General features: G+C 35.9%; 1 protein-coding gene across 4 annotated transcripts in view; it reads right to left on the bottom strand.

Annotated features, from left to right (window-relative positions):
- The window catches only part of Coq8 (ubiquinone biosynthesis protein COQ8, mitochondrial), a 138,245-nt gene that overhangs the window by 54,977 nt on the left and 61,136 nt on the right, over positions 1–22,132 (bottom strand). For all 4 annotated transcript variants that reach the window (XR_015040219.1, XM_085812963.1, XM_085812962.1 and 1 more), the window contains exons 7-8: positions 21,011–21,151; positions 16,054–16,135 (exon numbers count right to left, since the gene is read on the bottom strand). Coding sequence is in view for 3 of the 4 variants with exons in the window: in XM_085812963.1 (XP_085669089.1) it covers positions 16,054–16,135; positions 21,011–21,151 (223 nt within the window). In the remaining variant the exon portion in view is untranslated. The remainder of the gene's footprint in view (positions 1–16,053; positions 16,136–21,010; positions 21,152–22,132) is intronic.

The following is a 22,132-nucleotide window of genomic DNA, read 5'->3' as shown; positions in this document are numbered from 1 at the left end:
TGACGGATTAGTAGGGTCTTTTACCGGTTTAACAATAGGGATGACAAAAGCTGTTTTCCAGGCATTTGAAAAGACTTGTTCCTTCCATACTCTATTAAAGAGAAAGAGGATGGCTGCCAATGACTTGGAAGGAAGATGTTTCAGCATAGGATAGGCAACATCATCTGGACCAGGACATGAATTTTTTGTCTGCAACAGAGCTCTTTTCAGTTCAAGCACAGTAAAATCCTGATTATATGGTTCAGTGTTGGGAGATTTGAAATTAATTAATTGTTTTTCAATAAATTTTTTTGCGGAAAGAAATTCAAGAAGGTAGTTACTACTGTGTGAGACGGCTGAGAAACTCTGTCCAATAGCGTTGGCAATTCCTTCCCTACTAGTAACTGCTTCACCACTTGTCTTTAAAATGGAAAGTGTGTGCTCTTTGTAGATACCGGACACTTTCCGTACTCTCTCCCAGACCTTCTTACTCGAAGTTGAAGAGCTAATCGAAGATACATACGAGATCCAAGAATTCTTCTGACTTTTCCTTCACACCTGCCGAGCTTTTGCTTTAGCCCTTTTGAATATTATGAGATTTGATTCTGAAAGATATCGCCGAAAAATGCTCCAAGCTTTCCTTTGTTTTCTGATGGCATCCTGGCATTCAGGATTCCACCAGGGCTTTGGGTATTTTGGCTGTTTTACCGACGTTTTTGGTATACATATATCAGCTGCTTGAATAATTTTATCTGTAATGATCTTCACAGCCTTTACTATTTCTTCAGTGAAAAGAGCATAATGTATGAAAGAGTCCCAGTCAGCTTTGTCCAACAAAAAGCGTGGTGTTCTAAGTATAAAAACACTCCTATTTCCTATTCCTGTAATGCTTATGATAATAGGAAAGTGATCGCTATTATATAGATAATTCTCGACATTAAAGAAACAAAATGGCAAAAGCTGTGGAGAAACAATAGCAAGGTCAATGGAATGGAAGGTCCTTGTTGGCTGATGAAAATAAGTGCTTTCTGCGTTATTAAGGATACAGAGACAGTGGTCGTGGAGTAGCTGTTCAATTTGCTTCCCTCGTGGGTTAGTGTCTTTACTACCTCACAACGGATTGTGTCTATTGAAATCACTGACTAGAATAAACAGAACTGGTAGTTGGGCAATTAGAACCTCTAAATCTCTTAAATTAATGTTCTCATTAGGCGGGATGTAAATACTGCAAACAGTAGTCAGTGTTCGAATGCTCAACTGTACTGCAACTGCTTGGAGAGGAGTATCCAAAGGGAGAGCACTCGAAGGGCAATTAATTGAGGTAAGTAGACAGACACCACCACTTGCGCGTTCACTGAATGTCTTATCCTTTCTTATCATCGAGTATCTACGTAGCTTTGCAAAATTACCAGGTTTGAGGAATGTCTCTTGTATCGCTATACAAATAGGTCGATATTTATTAATAAGTTGCTTAATGCCATCAATACCCTGATAGAAGCCCCGGCAGTTCCACAAAATGAGAGTAGCCATTAGGAATGTTTATTGCTTCGATGCTGTTTCTTTGTTCTGTGAGGTAGAACATTTTTCGAGAGATCTCTGCCTCCATCTGTTTCCATCTCAGATTCGATAAAGTCTGAAAAGATCCCTTCAATAGAGCTTCGGCTTGAGCTTCTTTTTTCTGAGCTTTTGATTTTCTTTTTTGAACACTCTGTTTCTTGTGTTTTTATTTCTCGACTTTCTATTGTCTGTTTCGGAGGAGGTAGAGGAAAAACTTTTTCTTTGTCATTTGTTTTTGGTTCAGGTGTCTTCTTCTGTGTGCTATGCGATGTTTGTGTACTTATTGACCGATATGATTTAGTGGTTTGTGCATAGGAGACATTTGCTTTTGACTGACCCATGCTAAAAAGTTTCTTAGCTTCAGGATAGGAGATTTTTCTTATAGTCTTGATATACTGTATTTCTTTCTCTTCTTTCCACTTTGGGCAGTTTCGTGAGTATGCTGGATGATCGGCATGACAGTTTGCACATTTTGGATCAGCTACACAGTCCTGATTTTCGTGACCACCTGCAGAACAGCGAGCACATGCCAGGTTTCCCCGGCATGTGGCCTTCGCATGGTAAACCGTTGACACTTGAAGCAGCGCAGTGGGTTCGGCACGTAAGGTCTGATGGGGCAATTCAGGTAACCTGACTTAATGGCTTTCGGTAGCTCTGGAGATGAAAAAGTTAGAATAAGACGTTTTGTGTTGACGAGTTGCCCGTCTCTACGGACTTTTATTCAGCGGACCCCACACACATTTTGCTCGGCGAGTTCTTTTGAAAGTTCATCCTCAGAGACTGATATTAAGTCTATTTCCGAAATGACACCTCTTGACGTGTTCAAAGACTTATGTGGGGATACAGTAATAGAACGTTCCCCCATTTTGGTCATTTTTAGGAGAGAGGAAGATTGTGCATCAGATGTAGTCTCGATGAGCAGAGATCCTGAACGGAGCTTTTTTATGTGTTTTGGCTCGCCTGCTGAGGCCACAATATGCTTGGATGAAGGATGGTGATAAATTTTCTAGCTCACCAGTAATAACTAAGAACTTTGGACATTTGCTTGTGATAACTAAGGTCGAAGTGCAAATTCTTTTAGCAGCTCCAGAATTTTTCGTATCCATATGGTTAGGAGAGAAAGTTAAAGTTTTCATATTGAAAAGAGAGAAAGTTTCGGGCCTGACCGCCCCACCCACCATGGAGCCCAACAAGGGAACACAGATCCCTGTGTTAGGGCTAGCCGGGCCTATACGCTAACTGAAGTCCCACAGTCGGCTTTCCCGAAAGCGGAGACTTCCGAGGGCTTATCCCCTAGCTTCTGACCAATAGGACTAGTGACCAGCCGATTGACACTAGCGGGGACAGCTAAGTGCCTCCCGTTTTAAGTAGAAGCAGAGGCCAAAGCAGTGTGTTGGGGACAGTACCTCGTCCCTCAACTGCCAGGATCCTCCTTTCCCACCCTACGGTCACCATGCACGGTAAACGCATAGGCAGTATTCTCACCATGGTGAAACAGAAACCAGAGTAGTAGCTGAATCTCACAGTGAGCCCCAACCTCCAGTAGAGGAAACCACAAGGGAGAGAAATAGGAAAGAGAGAAAGCTAGACAAGAGGAGAGGAAAGGTCACTGGGGCCCTGTGAGTGTGACACCCGATCACCAAGACGGCAAATCTCCTGAGGGTTCTTCACCTGCTATGGTTTAGCTGGGCATGTTGGAACGGCCTTCACGCCTAGGGTGGCCCTACCAGGAGCTATGCTCCCGGCATACTTCGCCCGTTCTGCCCAGTGACACCCCCCGCCACGTTGAGGCAGCATAGCAGGACTTTGGGGGGGGGGCCTCGAATTACAATGAGCAGTTATTCTTCACCACAACTTAGTTAAAGGAAAAAATGTGGCATTTAGTTTTTTTTTTTTAAATAAAATATTGTGAATTGTGTGTGTTATGTATATATGTGTGTGTGTGTAGTAAATTGTGTATTTACTTTCAGGACAACATTAAAGCATCTGAAAATATTTTAAATTGCAAATCAGGAAAAACATTTTAAAGTTCAACCTTAGAGCTTCCCTTCAACTTAGACAAGCAGTGTTAGTGATGATATCTCTAATGACATGCTAGATCACATTATAGGCTGGCAAATGCACAAAAATGCTGCCAGTTTACAGGTTGTCAATCAAGACCTCTCACATTTTGTAAAACGTGCAATACAACTTTATATAAAAATAGCTTTACAAAACTTCCCACAAAATTGTAAATATTATCTTTACTAGAATTATAGCCATTTATTATGTGTTTTTCAGGCTTCATACTACTATACATATATTTAAATGCTTTGTTTGTGTTTTCTCCCATTTTATTTCTCTTAAAAGCTTTAGAAACTGAATATTATATTTTAAGCCTAGTATTAACTATTGTGTTTCATTATTATTGTACCAGCTATTTTTTACACATTTATAAGTAGTTTGATGCATGTTTTAAAAATAATGTATTTCTGCTTTTATCTATTTTTTCCCTTTTTAAACATTTTTTTTTTCAAGTACAATTTATTTGTCTGCAATATGCTAAAAAAAAAAAAAAAACTTCATGCCAATGCCCAATACATCCTTTAAAAAAAAAAATAACTACTGGTAGTTTGGATAAATTTCAATAACAACATTCATATTGAAGGCAAAATACTTCAGAATCAAGATTTTTGTGCAGTTGCTCCTAGAAAAAAATAATTTGGGTGCTAATAGGCTAAGGATTAGCATACACACACTTTCACCTACTATATTTCTGAATTATACACTGTATTTCAAAAAAGAAAATTATTAATTAAATATAAAAATAAATAACAGAGTCAAATATATTATTGAGTACGGTTGATATTTTAACTCTTAACACAGAGTTAATAGTTTGCGTTTTGGTCTCCTCCAACTGTGCTGATTTTTAGCAGAGGGCACATCACACAAGAAGAGTTAGTTGCATTACTGAATGTTAAGGGAGCAGACATGCCAAGATATCGGTCGTATTACTGCTAATGATATAATGCATTGCATCTGCCAGGTGGCAAGGAACATGCAAAGATACACATCAGTTAGGCAATACATTTTTTCTGGTGAACCCGAACATTATGAATGAGGTAAAGGATAACCAAAGAGCTCATATTTTCATGGGAAGGAATATGAGGTAGGCCCTTTTCCATTTTCCCAATCAGAATAGAATTATTGAAAAAAAATCTATTACTTGTTGATTATTATAAATGATAGCATTTACTGGTAAAATGGAGGCTATGAATGAGGCAAAGAAGTTGCATACAGTGAAACATAGCCTAACTACTAAATTGATCAGCAAAATAGAATCTGCATTGTTAGAAGAGGATGAAAAATTAAAAGAATTACTCAAAATGTTACTTGAAAAATTGCAGTTGTTAAAACAATATGATTTTGAGATTGAAAAACTCATAGTTATGGAACAGGAGTTAGAAACGGAAGTAATTTATATGCAGGAATATCAGGAAAGAATTATAAGTTTTAAAAATAAAATTCAGAAAAAAAATAAGGAAAAACACATATATAATTGAACCTAGAAATTTTACAGAGGAAAATGTATCTGCAAAGTGGAAAATTTCTGAAGTGAATACTTTAAAACTTCCGAAATTAATGATTACAAAATATTATGGAGATCCTTGTTATTTCTGTAATCAGTTTCATAATTCCACACACCTAAATGAAAGTCTCAGCTCGGTTGACAAATTTTGTTATTTAAAATCCCTTTTGGGAGGTTTAGCTTTAAATATTATCAGTGGATTATCATTTACTAGTGAAAAATATACGGAGGCTGTTGATATACTAAAAAACTGTTTTGGCAGAGATGACCTCCTAATTAATGCACATATGAATAAATTGTTTAGATCCTGTAAAATGTTCCGGAAATACGGCTGCTTTGACGAAACTCTATGATGATCTTGAAAGACAAATAAAAAATTTAGATTTTTAAATGTCACTAGTAGCTCTTATGGACATTTATTATCACCTAGTTTGTTAAAGTTATAATACCTGAGAATTTTAGAATTCACTAGAAAAAGAAGTGATAACAAAATTTCGATGTTAATGAACTACTAATGTTCTTAAAAACAGAAGTAGAATGCAGGGGAAACATCATCGATGTTAGTGCGTTTTAAAAATTTGGATGTAAATGAGCAATCATTAAAAAACAAAAGTTCCCATCTAGGTTATCAAAATAAATCTTATATGCATTCTAAAAGGAATGACATACTTGCCAACCTATGACACTCAAAAATCAGGAGATTTTTCACAATGTTAAAAAGACTTTTTAAATGAGGAAAATATAGTTTTTAATAATGAATTAACTTTAAATAGTTTAGTCCTCGTTTTTGCAACAACACTGAAAATCCTCTCACATTCTGCATTACTATGGGGAACTGTCAAGATGGCCAACATAATTCTAGACAGTTCGCTATATTTTAAAATTCCATCAGCATCTTTCAGTTTTCCAATTAAACTCCACTGAGTGTCAATCCTAGCTGATTTTATAACTTCATCCAAGTTTTCTAATTGTAAACTGCTGTTATGCAGCTGTTGGACCTGTTTCAATTTTCCCTCCTTTTCAGAACTCCTTTCAAGTTAATAATAAATATCAACAATGTGTTCATCCACATTTATTGGTAAAGAAGCTACTCCTTTTTCAGCTGCTAAATTTAAGAGGTGACAGGTGCACCTCATAATCTGCAAATCTGAATTTTCCTTTCTGAAGATGCCTGCAACACCAGTCTTCAAGCCTACCAATACTGGTGCTTTATTGGCACCAAGTGCTAAGCAATTATCCAGAGGGACTGCATTTTCTTTTAAAGTTTTAATAATTAGCTGTGCTATATTAAAGCCTGTCAAATGCCCTTCTAAAGTGGGGACAGAAAGTAAACTGCTCTCAATTTCTGAAGACTCTGGATTAAAAAAAGAAACAACAATTGGATACAGTTTTGAATCGGTATTATTGCTTCCATCCGTAGAGAGGCAGAACGGAGCTGTTTTAATGCAATCAATAACTGAAAATTTATTTTTCAAATCCATTTCTTTAACAATTGCACCTCTTTTCGTTCTTGCACTTAAGTATTTCTTAGCGATTTCACTATCGGGAAACATTTTTCTAAATAAAGTTGCAGCGTGATCCAATGCAATCAGTGGCAGGTTGTGCTCCAGTAAAAAGGCAGAGAACAGACATTCTGCATTAATAACTTTTTGGTCCTTTGTTTCCGAAGAAAAATTTAATTTTTCGTTTTTTTTCAAAACAACTCATGTTGCCCTTGTGTTTTTGTGTACGCACATGTTTGAGAACATCCGCCCTTCTACCATGCGAAATTGAAAAATCGGAACGACAGGCGGTACACATCGCAAATTTATGACATTTCCTTGAGAAAATAATGGAAGGAAAGTCAACTGTGTACGATTTTTGAAATGTACACGAGTATTTCACCTTTCTCGCAGACATAACAAAAGATGATAATTTCTAAAACTATTTCCCGAAGGCACGTGTACTCACACAACTCAGGACAAAATGACCGAAATAACTAAAGAACATCCAAATAACAGCTTGTTTTGTCCTCATTGGCTAATATATGCCAGATGACACGATGCCCATTGAAGAACTGGGAAAGGATGTTTCTGGATACGTATATGCTCTCACTCACAAAGCAGAAGTTATCTAATTTGCAAGGTTTTGTTTTAGATATAATCTAGAGAAAATTCATTTGCTTCGGACGTCCAAAATCACTTTTTTTGTTTATATAACAAAGTATTAAGCCAAGTTCCATAAAAATCGTGAGAAATTTTAAGAATAAGAAAAGTCGGGAGAAATATATTGTAAATAGGGTTTGCGGGAAAGCGGTCGAAAATCGGGAGTCTCCCGCCTAAATCGGGAGAGTTGGCAAGTCTGGAATGATTACATAACGAACGTGCAAGGTGCTTAAGTTATAAATAGTCAGCACAGAATTCCCTCTAAATACTGTCAAAAATTGCATTTTAATCAAAACCGAAAGTTGAGCCAGCCAAAGAAGGAGAATCAAAATGTCTGCATTTTTTGTTCATCTTCTTGTCACATGAATCATGACTGCCTACTTCATGTAAAGGCCCGCCAAAAGGCATTGATGGATTGAGGTTCATGTTTTATTTGCTTTTCAAAGGGGCATCCAAGGCATTTCTTTGTTCTTAAAGATGAAAAATGCAGGCTATGCAATGTCCAGGGTTTACAAAATTCGTTAATATACGACATTGCATAGAAAGATTTAAAGGTGGATACCTCTGATCAGACAAAACAAATGCCAATCTCTGAAGCTTTTCTTTTGCTCTTATGTAATGAAAATAATAACATTAAACCTCCGACTTCGATTCTTTTACAGCCGTTTTTTTCGCGACAGTGAGTTGTAAAGAGGAGAGTGAAAAGGTATTACGTTGTATGCTAGATTCAGGGTCAACAAAGTCATTCATCTTGCAAGAAGTGAGTGATTCACTGGAGTTGAAAATAAGTGCTTATTATTTTCACATTTGGATGCAAAGATGCACAAGATAGTTTGTATGATATCGTATAAATAGTTGCAGAATGTAAACAATCCCAATAAAATGATAAAAATTAACACAATAGTCTGATTTTACAGCACAAGGGCAAGTAAAAATTCCTTATCAGCAGATATAAAAGATGGCCTTTGATAAGGGAATAGAATTAGCAGATATTGGTATGAGTAATGAAATTCAAGCACTAATAGGTTCAAATTATAATTGGGAAATTTTTAGAGAATGAAACATGAAGATTTGCAAAAAATTAATCACTACAGAAAGTACTTTCATTTTCATAATTCAAGGCAAGGATGAAGGATCAAATTGTAAGGAGGCAAGAGCTAATCATATAACCATTGTAAAGGAGGATTTAGATTACGAAAAAGTTAAAAAATTATGAGAATTAGAAGCAACTGGGATAAGTTTGGATAAAGAAATTCTAAAGTCGTTCGAGTGAAATACGACCTATGAGAATAAAAAGTATGAGACTCGATTATTGTGGAAAGAGGGTGTTGAAGGATTAAATAATAATTATGAAATTGCAAAACAGTGTGTGCTAGGTTTAACTGCTTCCCTTACACATTTTTTTGAAAAAAATTGCAAAAAATCATCACATTTTTTTAATTTTATTATTTAATACAACAAAACAAAGCAAATCAAAATATGTAGGTTTTAAGTTCAATTTTTAATTTTTTGAAGGTGTAAAAGCATTTAGTTTTAATATTAGTTTATTATCCCGAGTTATCTAGGGCAAATGAAAAAAAAGTTAAATATTAGTCTTTGTACGATAGGTTTTGAAACAAGGGACAACATAAAGTGATACCTGATATTCTACACTGGTTACACTGGTATCTGGTCTCTTTTCTTACTAGCTTACCGCTGGAATCGCTTTGACAGGAGCACAGAGTACACTGTCTCATTGGATTTGATTTTTTTTTAAAAATTTTTTCCACATCTTCATAATCACTATCTGAAACATCATCGTTTTTGCTGTCTTGCAACATCACCATTATTTATTTTTTTCAACGCATGTATCCCTCTTTATACATTATTAATCCACAAGTCGACGTATACTATACAATAGGGAAACACTTGACCAGTCCCTCCAAAAAAACCATGCAACCAACAAAATTTGGCAAACTACCAATCAAAGCTGAATATTTCCTTTCATTTCCTCCAGGGCGAGTAAAACAGTGATAAAACAAATCATACTAACAAATTCTGCTTCGCCCGAGTTTTCATGGGTTAATAATTAACTGCAATATATACGAACCTGAGATAACCAGGCAGACGGTTAAATACTTAAAGACTCTTTGATACCATTGAAAGTTTCAGGTCTGATCTGGGACAAAGTATAATAATTTGAAAATAGATGTATCTTAGTTTGAGAAGTTAAAAGATCTTAAAATAACTAAATGCATCATTTTAGCAGCATGCAGTATGCTGTTTGATCCCTTAGGAATCTTGAATCTGATTACGATTCGAATTAAACTCTTAATGTAAACTATGTGGGAAAAAGGTGTTCATTGGGATGAAAGTGTTCCATTTTATACACAATTCATATTTCAGGAATGGTTAAAAGAAGTTGAAAAAATTAAGTTTGTCAAAATTCCCAAACAATATTTCAGTAATGTCTGTTGGAAATTTTTAGAAGTTCACATAAGGTTTCTGATGCCAGTCTCAAATGTTATGACACTGTAGCGTATTTTAGATTTGAGAAGAAAGTCTAATGCAAAACAAGTTTCATAATGTCAAAATCCTGTTTAGCTCCATTAAAAAAGGTAACACTTCCTAGTCTTGAACTTTTGGGAACATTAATTTCTGCAAGATTAGGTTCATATTTGCAATCGATATTTCTGCTGTTGGATAAGGGAAATATACTTTAATAGACTGATTTTCAAATTTGCATCCGTTGGATCAAGGGACCTACTAATGAAAGGAAACAGTTTGTTAGAAATCGTGTACTAGAGATCAAGGAAAAAAACTAATTTAAACAACTGGTATTTTTGCAAATTGAAAGACAACCTCACTGATAAACTCAGAGAGGGATGAATGCTGAAACTCTAATTAATGATAGTGTTTGGTTTTCTGGGCCACCTTGGTTTTCAGAGACATATATTTGATGTCACGTAACTGAAATGAATACCGAAACTGACATGGAAAACGTTAGTGAAGAACAAAAATATATAACTTTGAAAAGACTTGTGGAATCTACAGAACCATTACTAAATCTTGAGCTTTACAAAAATTTAAACAAAGTTTTGAAAATAATGGCATAGGTTCTGCACTTCATGAACAACTATAAATCCATTCGTGAAAAGAAATTTGGTGTGCTTACCACCTATGAGTTAAGGAAGGCTTCAGAATGTATTACAAAAAATATTCAGCTTAACACATTTGCAGAAGAAATCAAGGCTTTAAAGACAGGACAATCGATTAGTAGCAAAATCATTTCATTTAATCCATTTCTAGATGAGTACAAAATATAAGAGTAGGAGGTAGGTTAATAGATGCAGAAATCACCAGAGAAAACAAACATCCCAATATATTACCAAATAATAATCCCTTTTCAAAATTATTAATGCAACATTAACATGAAAAACATTTACATGGAAGACTGCTTTTATTGTTATCTGCACAGAAATACTAGATAATAAGTGCAAAGAATGAAGTTAAAAATGTATTTGGAAATGAATAAAATGCTGCAGAGTATGAGCAGCAACATCTACTCAGTTAATGGGAGAAATACCTGCAAGTAGAGTGATTCCAAGTAGAACCTTTTCAAAGGTTTTCATTGATTATGCAGGCCCATTTGCTGTGCAAATGAAAAGAAGAAGAGGTATAAGACCAAATAAGTGTTATGTCTGTATTTTCATTTGTTTAGCTACCAAGGCTATCATTTATTAAGAGATTGTCAGCAACTTATCAAGTGAGGAGAAGAAAAACTCAAGAAATAAGAAGTGATTGTGGAACTAATTTTATAGGTTCAAATAAAATCCTCAAGAAAGCAATTTTTTCTTTGCAGTCAAATTCAGAATTTCAAAGGTGGTTATCGAATCGAAACATAAGGTGGACATTCAACCTGCCAGCTGCTCCACATAATGGTGGTTGGTATATGGGAGACAGCTGTTAGATCCATGAAGCTGCATTTAAAGAAATGTGTTGGAATTCAAATTTTGACTTAAAAGAGTTCCTTACTCTAATTGCACAAATTGAGGCATGCTTAAATTCGAGTCCAATTACACCAGTCTCCAGCGATCCCAGTGATTTGACAGCTCTGATTCCTGGCCATTTTATTATAGAGACTCCTTTAACAGTTATTCCCCATCAGAACTTAACTGAAATACGAGTCTCTCTATTGCAGAGATGCCAACTAGCACAGAAGATATTCCAAGGGTTTTGAAAGTGGTTGTCAAGAGTCCCGATGATGCAGAGGCTAGAGCATTGCGCAGCAGCACCACATGTCTGGGGTTTTATTCCCGGGCTGGGCAGGGTCGACCCAACTTTTTATCCTTTGGATTGATAAAATGAGTACCAAGTTCGCTTGGGAATTAAACGCTGGGGAGGGGGGGGGTGTCCTGCGACAAGCCAACCACTTGTTCAGGGCATATGCTTACGCACCCCGGGGCCCACGGTCAAGAAAACAGATTTCGGACACTGCAGGCCTTGGCCCATTAGGGCTGTTATGCCACTTAGTTTAGGTCTAAAGAGTACTTGTGCCAATTACAGCAGCGCAGCAAATAGAGACAGCCTAGCAGAAATATTCATCTAAATCATTTGGTTCTCATTAAAGAAGAAAATATACCTTCACTACATTGGAAACTTGGGCGAGTGATAGAAATGTTTCCTGGAAGAGACAATAACGTCCGAGGGGTAAGACTAAAAACTGTGCATGGGAACCTTAAACCTCATATTACTAAACAGTGTCTTTTGCCAATTAATGAAGAAGTACATTAAATTTTAAGTGCCAGATTTATATTCCATGTTTTATTATTTTTTATATTGTTCATTGTACTAATGTTTTTGTTTGTTTTAGTTTAACCCTTATAGTTAATTGTTCAATATAGCAAACTATGTGCTGTTTAGCTGTTTTGCTAGAAGACTGGTAAGTGTAATATGTAATTTTATAGTCTTTAAAGATTTTTGTATGTTTTCAATTTCTATATTTTTCATTTACTCGTTTACATATACTGAAGACTGCAATGAGATGAATGTAATTCATCAGGGGGTATGGTTGGGGCCTCTTCCGATTGTGGTGATTTTTACCAGAGGGCGCACTGCACAAGAAAAGTTAGTTGAGTTGTAGAATGTTAAGGAAGTGGACACGCCAAGATGTCGGGTATGTTATTGCTAACGATATAATGCACTGCATCTGCCAGGTGGCAGAAAAACAAGTAAGCTGTATCATGTATATGCCAGGTGGCATAAGCTTGTATATAACTGTAAATACACTGCTGGCCACCATAAATGCAACACCCCGAAGGAAGCATGTAAATAACATGAAATTTACAACTTGCATTAGCGGAGGTGAGATATTTCAAGTTCGGCAATTGTGTTTTTCTTGTGGCTTTTTTTTTTTAAAAAAAGATCAATTATGCCTTGTAGTAAATCGATCGTAGCGATCATTGTTCGATCAAATATCCGAGTTTGACAGAGGAAGGATACTGGCCTACCAAGAGTGTGGATTATCTTTCAGGGAAATCAGTAGTCATGTTAGATGAAACCAAACAACTGTAAATGTGGATATGCGAGTGTTAGATGTCGGAGGGTACGACGGACCGACGTGTTCAATCGCATCCACCTCAGTGCACCACTTCACGTGATGACAGGAACATTGTGCGCATGGCAGTGATGGATCGCTCAGTCACATCACGAACCATAGCATAGCACATTCAGTCTGTAATGCATCATCCAGTGTCTGCGCGTACTATTCGACACTATTTACAGTAGAGTGGTCTGTCCGCAAGACGTCCATTACTTCGTCTACCCTTAACGCAGAATCACAGACGTCTCCGCTGCCAATGGTGCCATGAAAGAAGGATGTGGACGGCAGAATGGAATGAAATTGTTTTTACTGACGAGAGACGCTTCTGTCTGCAACACCACAATGGTCGGATTCAAGTCTGGAGACACTGTGGAGAGAGGATGCTGAACAGCTGCGTTATGCACTGCCACACTGGTCCTGCACCGGGTATTATGATATGGGGTGGTATTGGATATCATTCTCACACTCCTCTAGTATGCATTGCCGATACTTGGCAAACAGCCAGCGCTACATCTCCAAGGTGTTGGAGCCAGTTACCCTTCCTTACCTACAGGGCTTGACCACAGCCATATTTCAACATGAGTGACCACACGTGGCTCGCATTGTCCAAGGGTTCTTCATCAATCGCCAGACTGAATTGCTTCCCTGGCTGGCTCGCTCTCCGGATCTTTCGTCGATAGGAAACATGTGGTCCATGGTTGCTGAACAACTGACCCAGATTACATCCCAAGCTGCCACACCAGATCAACTTTGGCAACCTGTGGAAGCTGCTTGGTCTGCTCCCCAAGAACACATACAAAGTCTCTTTGAATCAATGCCAAGGCGTGCGGCAGCGGTGATCTCCAACAATGGGCGGCTACTCTGGCTACTGATTCTGGAAGAAACCAATCTTCACAGAAGTCTATAAATTTAATCATTTGATACTTGGTCAACATGTTATCCACTAAATAAATTTTGATGTCATATCTCTTGTCTTTCTTGGTGTTGCAATTTGGGTGGTTGCAGTGTAAATATACAGTAAAATATCAGTGAAATTAATCAAGGAACCTGCAAATATATACATTAGTTGGACACTACATTTGGAATAAGTAAAATTTGTATCTACTCCTGCAATCAGCTTAAGACTGAGAAAGTATACCAAACCTAGTTAAAAACAAGTTATGGAAAAATAAGAAGCAAACATATGTGACAAAAGATGAATATTTTAATTTTTAAGCAACAGTAACAGATAATTAAAGAGGAAAATTAAAAAAAAAAAAAAAAAAACAAGAAACACGTGTATTTTTAGCGATACACCCTACTTTACGACTGGTAGAGGCAATTCCATATTAATACTGCTTACTATGAGGTTGTGTGATAGCTCTTTTTATAATTTTAACACTTAAAGGGAATAAAAAAATTAAAACATTTCTAAAAAGTATACTTGGCTCTACTATTAGTTTTTACATTTAAATAAAGCAGACACGTTTACGAAATATTGCTGTAATTTAGAAACATACTTGATAAAGTTGAACGTATGTCCCTCTCCTTATGAGACGTGTAATTTCATTGTCCACTGCTACTTTTGACACCCTGATGTTTCCTTGGAAATCCCAATTTGTGTCTAATAAAAGTCTTTAATCTGGACTCATCGGGACTTCGGCGATTTCGGATTATCAATTTTTCCAAATTATAGATCATCAGTTTAAATTTGGTAAGATGGCATGCAGAAATTATAAAATTATAAATATGAAACCGTAATTAATGAAATACAGAGCAATTATGATCTAAAGGGTATCAAAATTTACAAAAAAAAAAAAAGCTTAATATTTATTTGTTTACTTTATTAAACATTTCTATCAACGCGCGCATGCGTAAACCACACATTACGCATAATCGAAATTAGAAAATTGCAACCAGAAAACTATTTGATGTGTATTCGTGATATTTATGACGAGGAATTTGATTTAAATCATATCAAAGATGGAGTACATCGAGATGAAATACTACATTTAGTAAGGAATTATAAGTCGCATAAAATAAAAACATCTGCACTGAAGATAAGGATAGTGCTGACATATCAACTTCCAGTTCATTGCACGCCAATTGCTCTAACAGTCTGCAAAAAATAATAAGCCGGATCCAATTAGAAGATTAAGGAACAACGCAATCTGCAACATTAACTGAAACAGATGATTAGATAAATTTAGCTTAGCTTATACCGTCCGTTATACATTAAACGTGCATGCGTAAAGGTATCGTGCACATGCGTAAATGCATAATGCATTTAGGCATGCGCAGAAAGTTTGTAGCTTTGAAGTCCGGATTATAGATCATTCCGGATTATGGACGTCCGGATTAAAGACTTTTGACTGTATTTTGAAAAATTTTCCACAGTGTTAAGGCAGTTAGTTGTCTTATTGGCAAACTAGGTTAAATATGTCTATTATTTATATCTATATATTAGACATATATATGAATAAGCATACATACAGGCTGAGTCTGAACAAGTGAACAAAACTTTAGGGATGATAGAAGGCAGCTAAACAAGCAATATTCATCATAAAATGTACGGTCTGAAAGCAAATGGCGAGCCACTAGGTGTAATTGTAAATGGTATAAAAGAGTTGGTCCTTGCACCTAACGGCATTTTCTACCTTGGATTACAAACAGGATGGCTAGTTATATGAATTTCCAGGTGATGGATTGGTGGAGGTAGTCATTATAGCTTGGCTACCAAGATCTGTCATGTTTGGACTTTTTCCTGTGGGACCACATGAAAAGCCTAATCTACGAATGTCCCACTGAAACTGATATGGATCTAGTTGCTAGGATCGGTGTTTTTGCCGCTGATATTTGGGAAATGACCTGGTGTCTTTGCAAATGTTTGTCATTCCCTTTTCTGCAGGTGTGAAGCTTGCATTACAGCTGGCGGAAGCATGTACATCTATTACATTCATGTTGATAAAATGTTTTCTGAAGTATCTCTTCTTAGTCTTGTGTCTAGTCTTTAAATGCAACAATGGAAAATTACCCTTTGACTTCTCATCACTTGCTTTCTGACTATACATTTCTATGACAAACATTGTTCATATAGAAGCCTTCTATCACCCCCTAAAATTTTGCTCACTTTTTCAGATTCACCCTGTATATTAATGCAAATAATATATTGTAATCAACTAGCTTTGTCTTTGCTTAACAATTCACAAAATTTGTTACATATCAGAATAATCTGAAGATCCTACCTTTTGGCACAATATCCAACATAGTTATGATGCGCTTCAAACTGCTTATGTCACTTTTAATGCCTTCAGCAACTCCAGGATACTACAATAAGGAACACTTTTAAACATTTTTTTATGGATTCAGAAGACTGCATGAACAATATCAAATCTAAAAGCTTACTGCAGGATTATTCTACAGTACATTTTTTGGATATTGTAGAATACACTCTTAATTTATAGTATGCTTTTGTTATTAAGTTAAGAGATATGCTTTAAAATCGATGCACCAAGAAGGAATCATCCGATTCCTTTGAAATTTCGTAGGCATACATGTTTTGCCCAAATATGCAAATGATTAAAATTTGGTGTCCATTGAATGAATAATGTGATCTCCAGCTCACAGAAACTGTGCATCCAGCAGCTGGATATAAGGAGCTGTTCTTGAACTATTATTAAAAATTTCTGTTGCAACTGTGATTTAGGATACCTCTCAATGACTGAAAAAAATGCCTCACCGCAGTATTCCAGCTTATTACGAGCAACTGTCAGAGTTTGAAAGAGGTCATATCATTGGATTGAAAGAGGTAGGTTGAGCAAATCGGAGAATCACTCGTCATATGAGTTGAAGCGATGTGGCGATTAGAAGACGCTGGCAAGAATGGGTAGACAATGGCAGATTTCAACGTCATGATGGAAGCAGTCGACCTAGAGCCACAACAGATCGTCAAGATGAAGTGATTGTCAGATCAGCTGTTACAGCTCCTGACTCATCGCTATCAACCATCAGACATGGACCCGCACATGAGTGTTCACCATGACCCTTCACAGACAGCTGATAGAGCAAAATCTACGGTCGTACCAACCGTTATGCTACCTGCCACTCATGCCTGAACACTGTCGAGCCAAATTACACTGATGCTTAGCTCGATCATGCTGGAATGATGTTGACTGGGGACATATAGTCTTTAGCGATGAATCTCATATCCAACTGATTCAACTGTCATGCCGACCATCGAAGACGTGCCTGGAGATGCCCAGAGCAGCGTTCTGTAATTATTACACACCACACAGGCCCTCAATCAGGAGTTATGGTCTGGGGTCCACTTCCTTTGATAGCTGGGCCCCTTTGATCGTCATTAGAGACACATTTATAGCCCAGCGGTACATCAATGACATTCTGAGACCTATTTTACTACCGTTTTTTTTTTTGCAGTACCCTGGCCTTATTTTACAGCAAGATATTGCCAGACCACATATGCCAAGTGTTGCTATGAATTGTCTTACAACTTGTCAAACACTTCCTTGACCAGCCAGAACGGCAGATCTCTCTCCCATCGAGCATGTATGGGATATGATGGGAAGACATTTGCACCTACCAGGTAATATTGATGACCTAGCCCGAACAATTAGAGCAAATTTGGAAAGAAATACTGCAGGAGACCATCCAGGAGTTTTATCAGTCTATGCCATGACGCTAGCACCTTATTCAGCTCGTTACTTTGTAACTCTGTAACTCTGAAATAAATCATTCAATTTCTTTAAAATTTTAATAATTTTCTATTCTGTACATAACCTCCCTGTCAACCAATTTTTGTCTCCATTGGACGACTCCTTCTTGTTACATCGATTTTTGTTTATGTAGAGTGTACATATATATTAAGTTTTCTATAGTATGCTTTTGGATATTGTAGAATATATTCTTAGTTTACAAAAAATACAGAGGCAAAAAGTTAATGTTATATGCTGTAATTTTCTCTAAAAGTCAGAACTTTCTGGACAATCCAATAAACTGTTATTACCCTTGCTTGATGTGAAAATTAAAAGAGGAGAGGAAAATCTACAAACAAACAAAAAGATAAAATTTTCATACTATGATGAAATCATACTCCTATTTTACAGAAAGATTTTTTTCATCCTTATAGCTTATATTTTGTTATGCTTTAATTGCTTTCAACAAGTGTTTGAAATGTAAAATTTACAAAATTTGATGTGATTTAAATGTTGAATGATGTCCCAAGAAATATTCACAAGACAAGTAAAAAGAGGAGAAAAGTCAGAATTAGAAAAGCTGGAAGCCTTTTCTCCTACAGTTTGCTTTTATTTATTCTAATGTATTACTCAAGAGTTTATTGTTTAATTTCAGAAAACCTTCCTGTCAAGGATGCTCTGAGTTATTTAAAAAATGTTTACTTCTTTCATTTTGAATTGCAATATTTCATAATAATATAACAGAAAAACTTACTTTTAAATGAATTTAAAGCTATGGATAATTTAATCCAAAAGCATACATACACTCACTTTCAAAAGTTTAGTATGAAGATGTAAAATGCAAAAATATCAACAAATACTGCTTTGATTGACACAAAATTCGGCAGGAAAGTAGTATATATATTTATACACAAAACAAAATCAATAATTATATACGGAAATGAAAACAATATTAAATTTTTGTAAATTATCAGATAATGACATACTGGAGACTTAAAAGAATTAAGCATAAAATGAAAATAAACAGCATGATATGAAAAAACAGGACATTAATAGGGTATGTGATCCCCTCACATCTGTATACAAATTTTACATCTTGTGGCCATGCTTTCAATTAGGTGGTCAAACACTGCAGAATTAAGTAATCGCCATTCTTCTTGCAGAGTAGTTTCCAACTAAATAATAGTGGCTGGAGGTGAGAAACGTGAAGATACAGCACGACCAAGAGCATTCCAAAGATTTTCATTGGGATTAAGGTCGGGCGAATATGCTGGCCACGTCATACGCGCAATCCCTTCACTCTCCAGGTAGTCATCGATGATGTCAGCTTTATGAGGACGTGCATTATTGTCCATTAAAACAAAAGTAGGGCCAACTGCTGCAGCGTACAATCTCACAATGGGTTTTAGGACTTCATCTCGATACCGGACAGCTGTCAAAGAACCCCAGTGTGCATTGTGCAGGTCGATGCAGTATCCTAATGAAATCCCTGCCCACACAATGATGCTTCTGCCTCGGAATGCTTGATGTTCGGTGATGTTTTGGGACTGATTGCGTGTTCGTTGTTCACACCATATTCTTATACGCTTGTTATCTGGCTCCAGATCAAATCATGACTCATCAGTAAACATGAAATTGCCCCAGTCAGACACATTCCAATTGTCATATTTCTGGCACCACTGTAACCGTGCCCCTCTTGATTGGACGGATAGAGGAACACAAACTTGAGGTACCCAGGCGTACAGTAGCTGCAGATATCGCCTTACCAATGGGCGCTGTAACCATAGATGTCAGACGTATGGAGGTCACTCTGCGATTCCGCTTGGCTACAATAGCAATATATCAATCTGCCGAGGGGGCTGTAACCTTTGGGCGACCGGCTACGGGTCTTCAGACAACTGTCTGCATGGTTTGGAATTGTTTCCATAAACATGAAATTACAGAATGATGAACGCTGAAGAAAAGAGCAACATCTGTGATTGACTGTCCTGCTTCAATGTGCACCACAGCATGCCAGCGCTCAGAATCTTCCATTCGTCTTTTGGAAGTCATAGAAACACATATGTCTTGAAAACAAATTGTACGAAAGTTTTAAACACCTTCCATCAGCACTCACAATCAACTTCTGTAAACCTTCATAAAGCTGGCTTCTTATAAGACTGCCTTTTTTGCATATTTCTTGGCATGAAAGTGCGATTGGCTGTTACCTAACATATTTGCGTACTTTCATCTAGCTCTGCAGCGAATTGCAACCTCTTCAATTCTGATTGGCTTCCGGAAATTAGCATTTTCCTCTCCGTGCTTAACTTTTGGAAGTGAGTGAATTAAAGTAAACTTATGCACATACATATTTTATAGATGAATGAATCATGTCAAAGTATTATGCAAATTAATTATATTGAAGTATTCATTAAAGTTAACAGAAATATTATTAAAATTCATAATTATTTACAATTAATTAAGAATAACTTTTAAATGGTAATATTTATATATACAACTGAGCCTGTGCCACAGTTTAAATTAATAACAGAGCAAAACATTTATTATTACATGATGAGTGCAAAAGTTCAACATTTTTAATTAAAAAAGGCAGGCAAATTAAATAGAAAATGAATATCTATGATTTCACATAACTACCATTGTTATATATGACTTATAAACATCTCAGTAGGATGTTAATCCTATATATAAAAATTACTTTATTTTAGGATGGATCAAAAAGGTTTTGCCATGTTATTTTCATATCTTCCATGTCGGTGAAGAAGACTGGAAAAATGATAACCCGTATGTGTAAGGTTGAGTCTGACAACAGTTCTCTCTCAATATCCACTAATTTTAACTACAGTGTAAGGCTTGGCATTATCATCATGGAAGTTAAAGGAATAATATATTTTGCAAATTTCATTTCTAGTGCGAAGAATTAAAGACACTGCTCCCTTGTTGTCTTTTAGTATAGTGTCTGGCATATCATTTTGGTAATCACTCTAAAAACACAAAATGTAAGAGAAGACCTGGATCTGATTTCTAACAAAGAAATTCTGCTCCAAAAATTCCTAATGTCTGTATACAGTGGCACTTGATAGAAAGTAGCAAACGGTAGTTTATCAAAAAGTACAGCTAACTTGGAATGGTTTACTGGGATTGCTTCCCCCAAAATGCCCTTTAAATGTGAGTGGAATGAAATGAACTAAAAATGTTCTACCGTATATTCTTATGGTGCAGTAACTGACATATTAATCTGGTTTACTAAAGATCCAAATTTGGTTCCTAGTAAGAGCATAACGATTTTTAAAGATTCTTATTATTACAACTCCTAATATAATTAATTTGAATAGTTTCCCATATTAAATTAATGCATCAGTTTTGTACAACATATCTTTTATAAAAATATTTAATACTTCTTTTTAGGAACAGAAAAAAAATATATAAGTGTCCCATCAATGTTTCAAAATTGTAATGCCATATGTCTGAATCTTCTAAAGTTAAATACCTGAATTTTTAAAGCAACATCTGTACCATCTAGTAGCTTAGCACAGTGCACCTGGCCTATTGATGCAGCTGCAAATGGTTTTGGATCAAATTCCGAAAACTTTTCTCTCCAATCTGGCCCAAATTCTTGTAGCAAAACTTTCTGAAATAGAATCAGTTTTAATTTGTAGTGCTATCAAATTAAGAAATACACTGCTATTTCCACTAGGAAAAGATAATAACTAAAAAAATGTAGGTTAACAGAAATATTACAAAGAATAAAAGTAATGCTTTTTTACACTGCAGGGAATATAACAATTCAATACACAAGAATATTTACAATTTCAAATACATATCACAATTGTATATTTAAGTAAATACTACATGACATTAAAAAAATTACATTAAGTTTACAAAATTGTCTGGCAATTACACCTAAGTAGAAAATCATGTGGAACAGTTTTATTTAGATTTAACTGGTATTTATACCAAACTAAACCTTCATTTTAAATTTATTTCATATTTAATGCTTTTATTTTTCCAACAGCAAACATATTTATATTACTTTCTACAACAAGATATTAATTTTTTTTTTTTTTTTGTAAAAAATATGCTTAGGCTCTTAGAACTTTGTTAATAATTTTTCATTATTTGAAAGCAATTTGATTCAAAATTATATCCAACAATGCATAATAAACATTTAAAGTTGTGCTCAAGTATCCAATGAATCCATGATTTAAATTATTTGCAATTTTTACAAAACCAAAACCTTCTTTGAAAAACTGAATAACAAATGGTTTATAAACTGCCAATGACAGCATAGGAAAATGGGCATTCCAAATACAGTCAAAAGTCGTTAATTCGGACACCCATAATCCGGACCTCAAAGCTAAAAACTTTCTGCGCATGCGCCGCGTTGGCACATGCGCACAGGCGTTTTACGCGTAAGCGTAAGACCTTGACTACTGCGCATATGCGTGTGCGCAAGTGCAGAATACGTTTTTGCCTGCGCGTTTAATGTATAACGGACGGTCTAAGCTAAAATTATCTAATTATCTATTTCAGTTAATGTTAATGATTGCGTTGTTCCTTAATCTTCGAATTGGATGCCGCTTATTATTTTTTGCAGACTGTAAGAGCAATT

The sequence above is a fragment of the Stegodyphus dumicola genome, chromosome 3, assembly GCF_044657685.1.
Source record: "Stegodyphus dumicola isolate Sdum_Otavi_A_Nest chromosome 3, ASM4465768v1".
NCBI classification, from domain to species: domain Eukaryota; kingdom Metazoa; phylum Arthropoda; class Arachnida; order Araneae; family Eresidae; genus Stegodyphus; species Stegodyphus dumicola.
The sequence above is the reverse complement of the archived record's forward strand: the minus strand, read 5'-3'. Positions and strand labels throughout refer to the sequence as shown.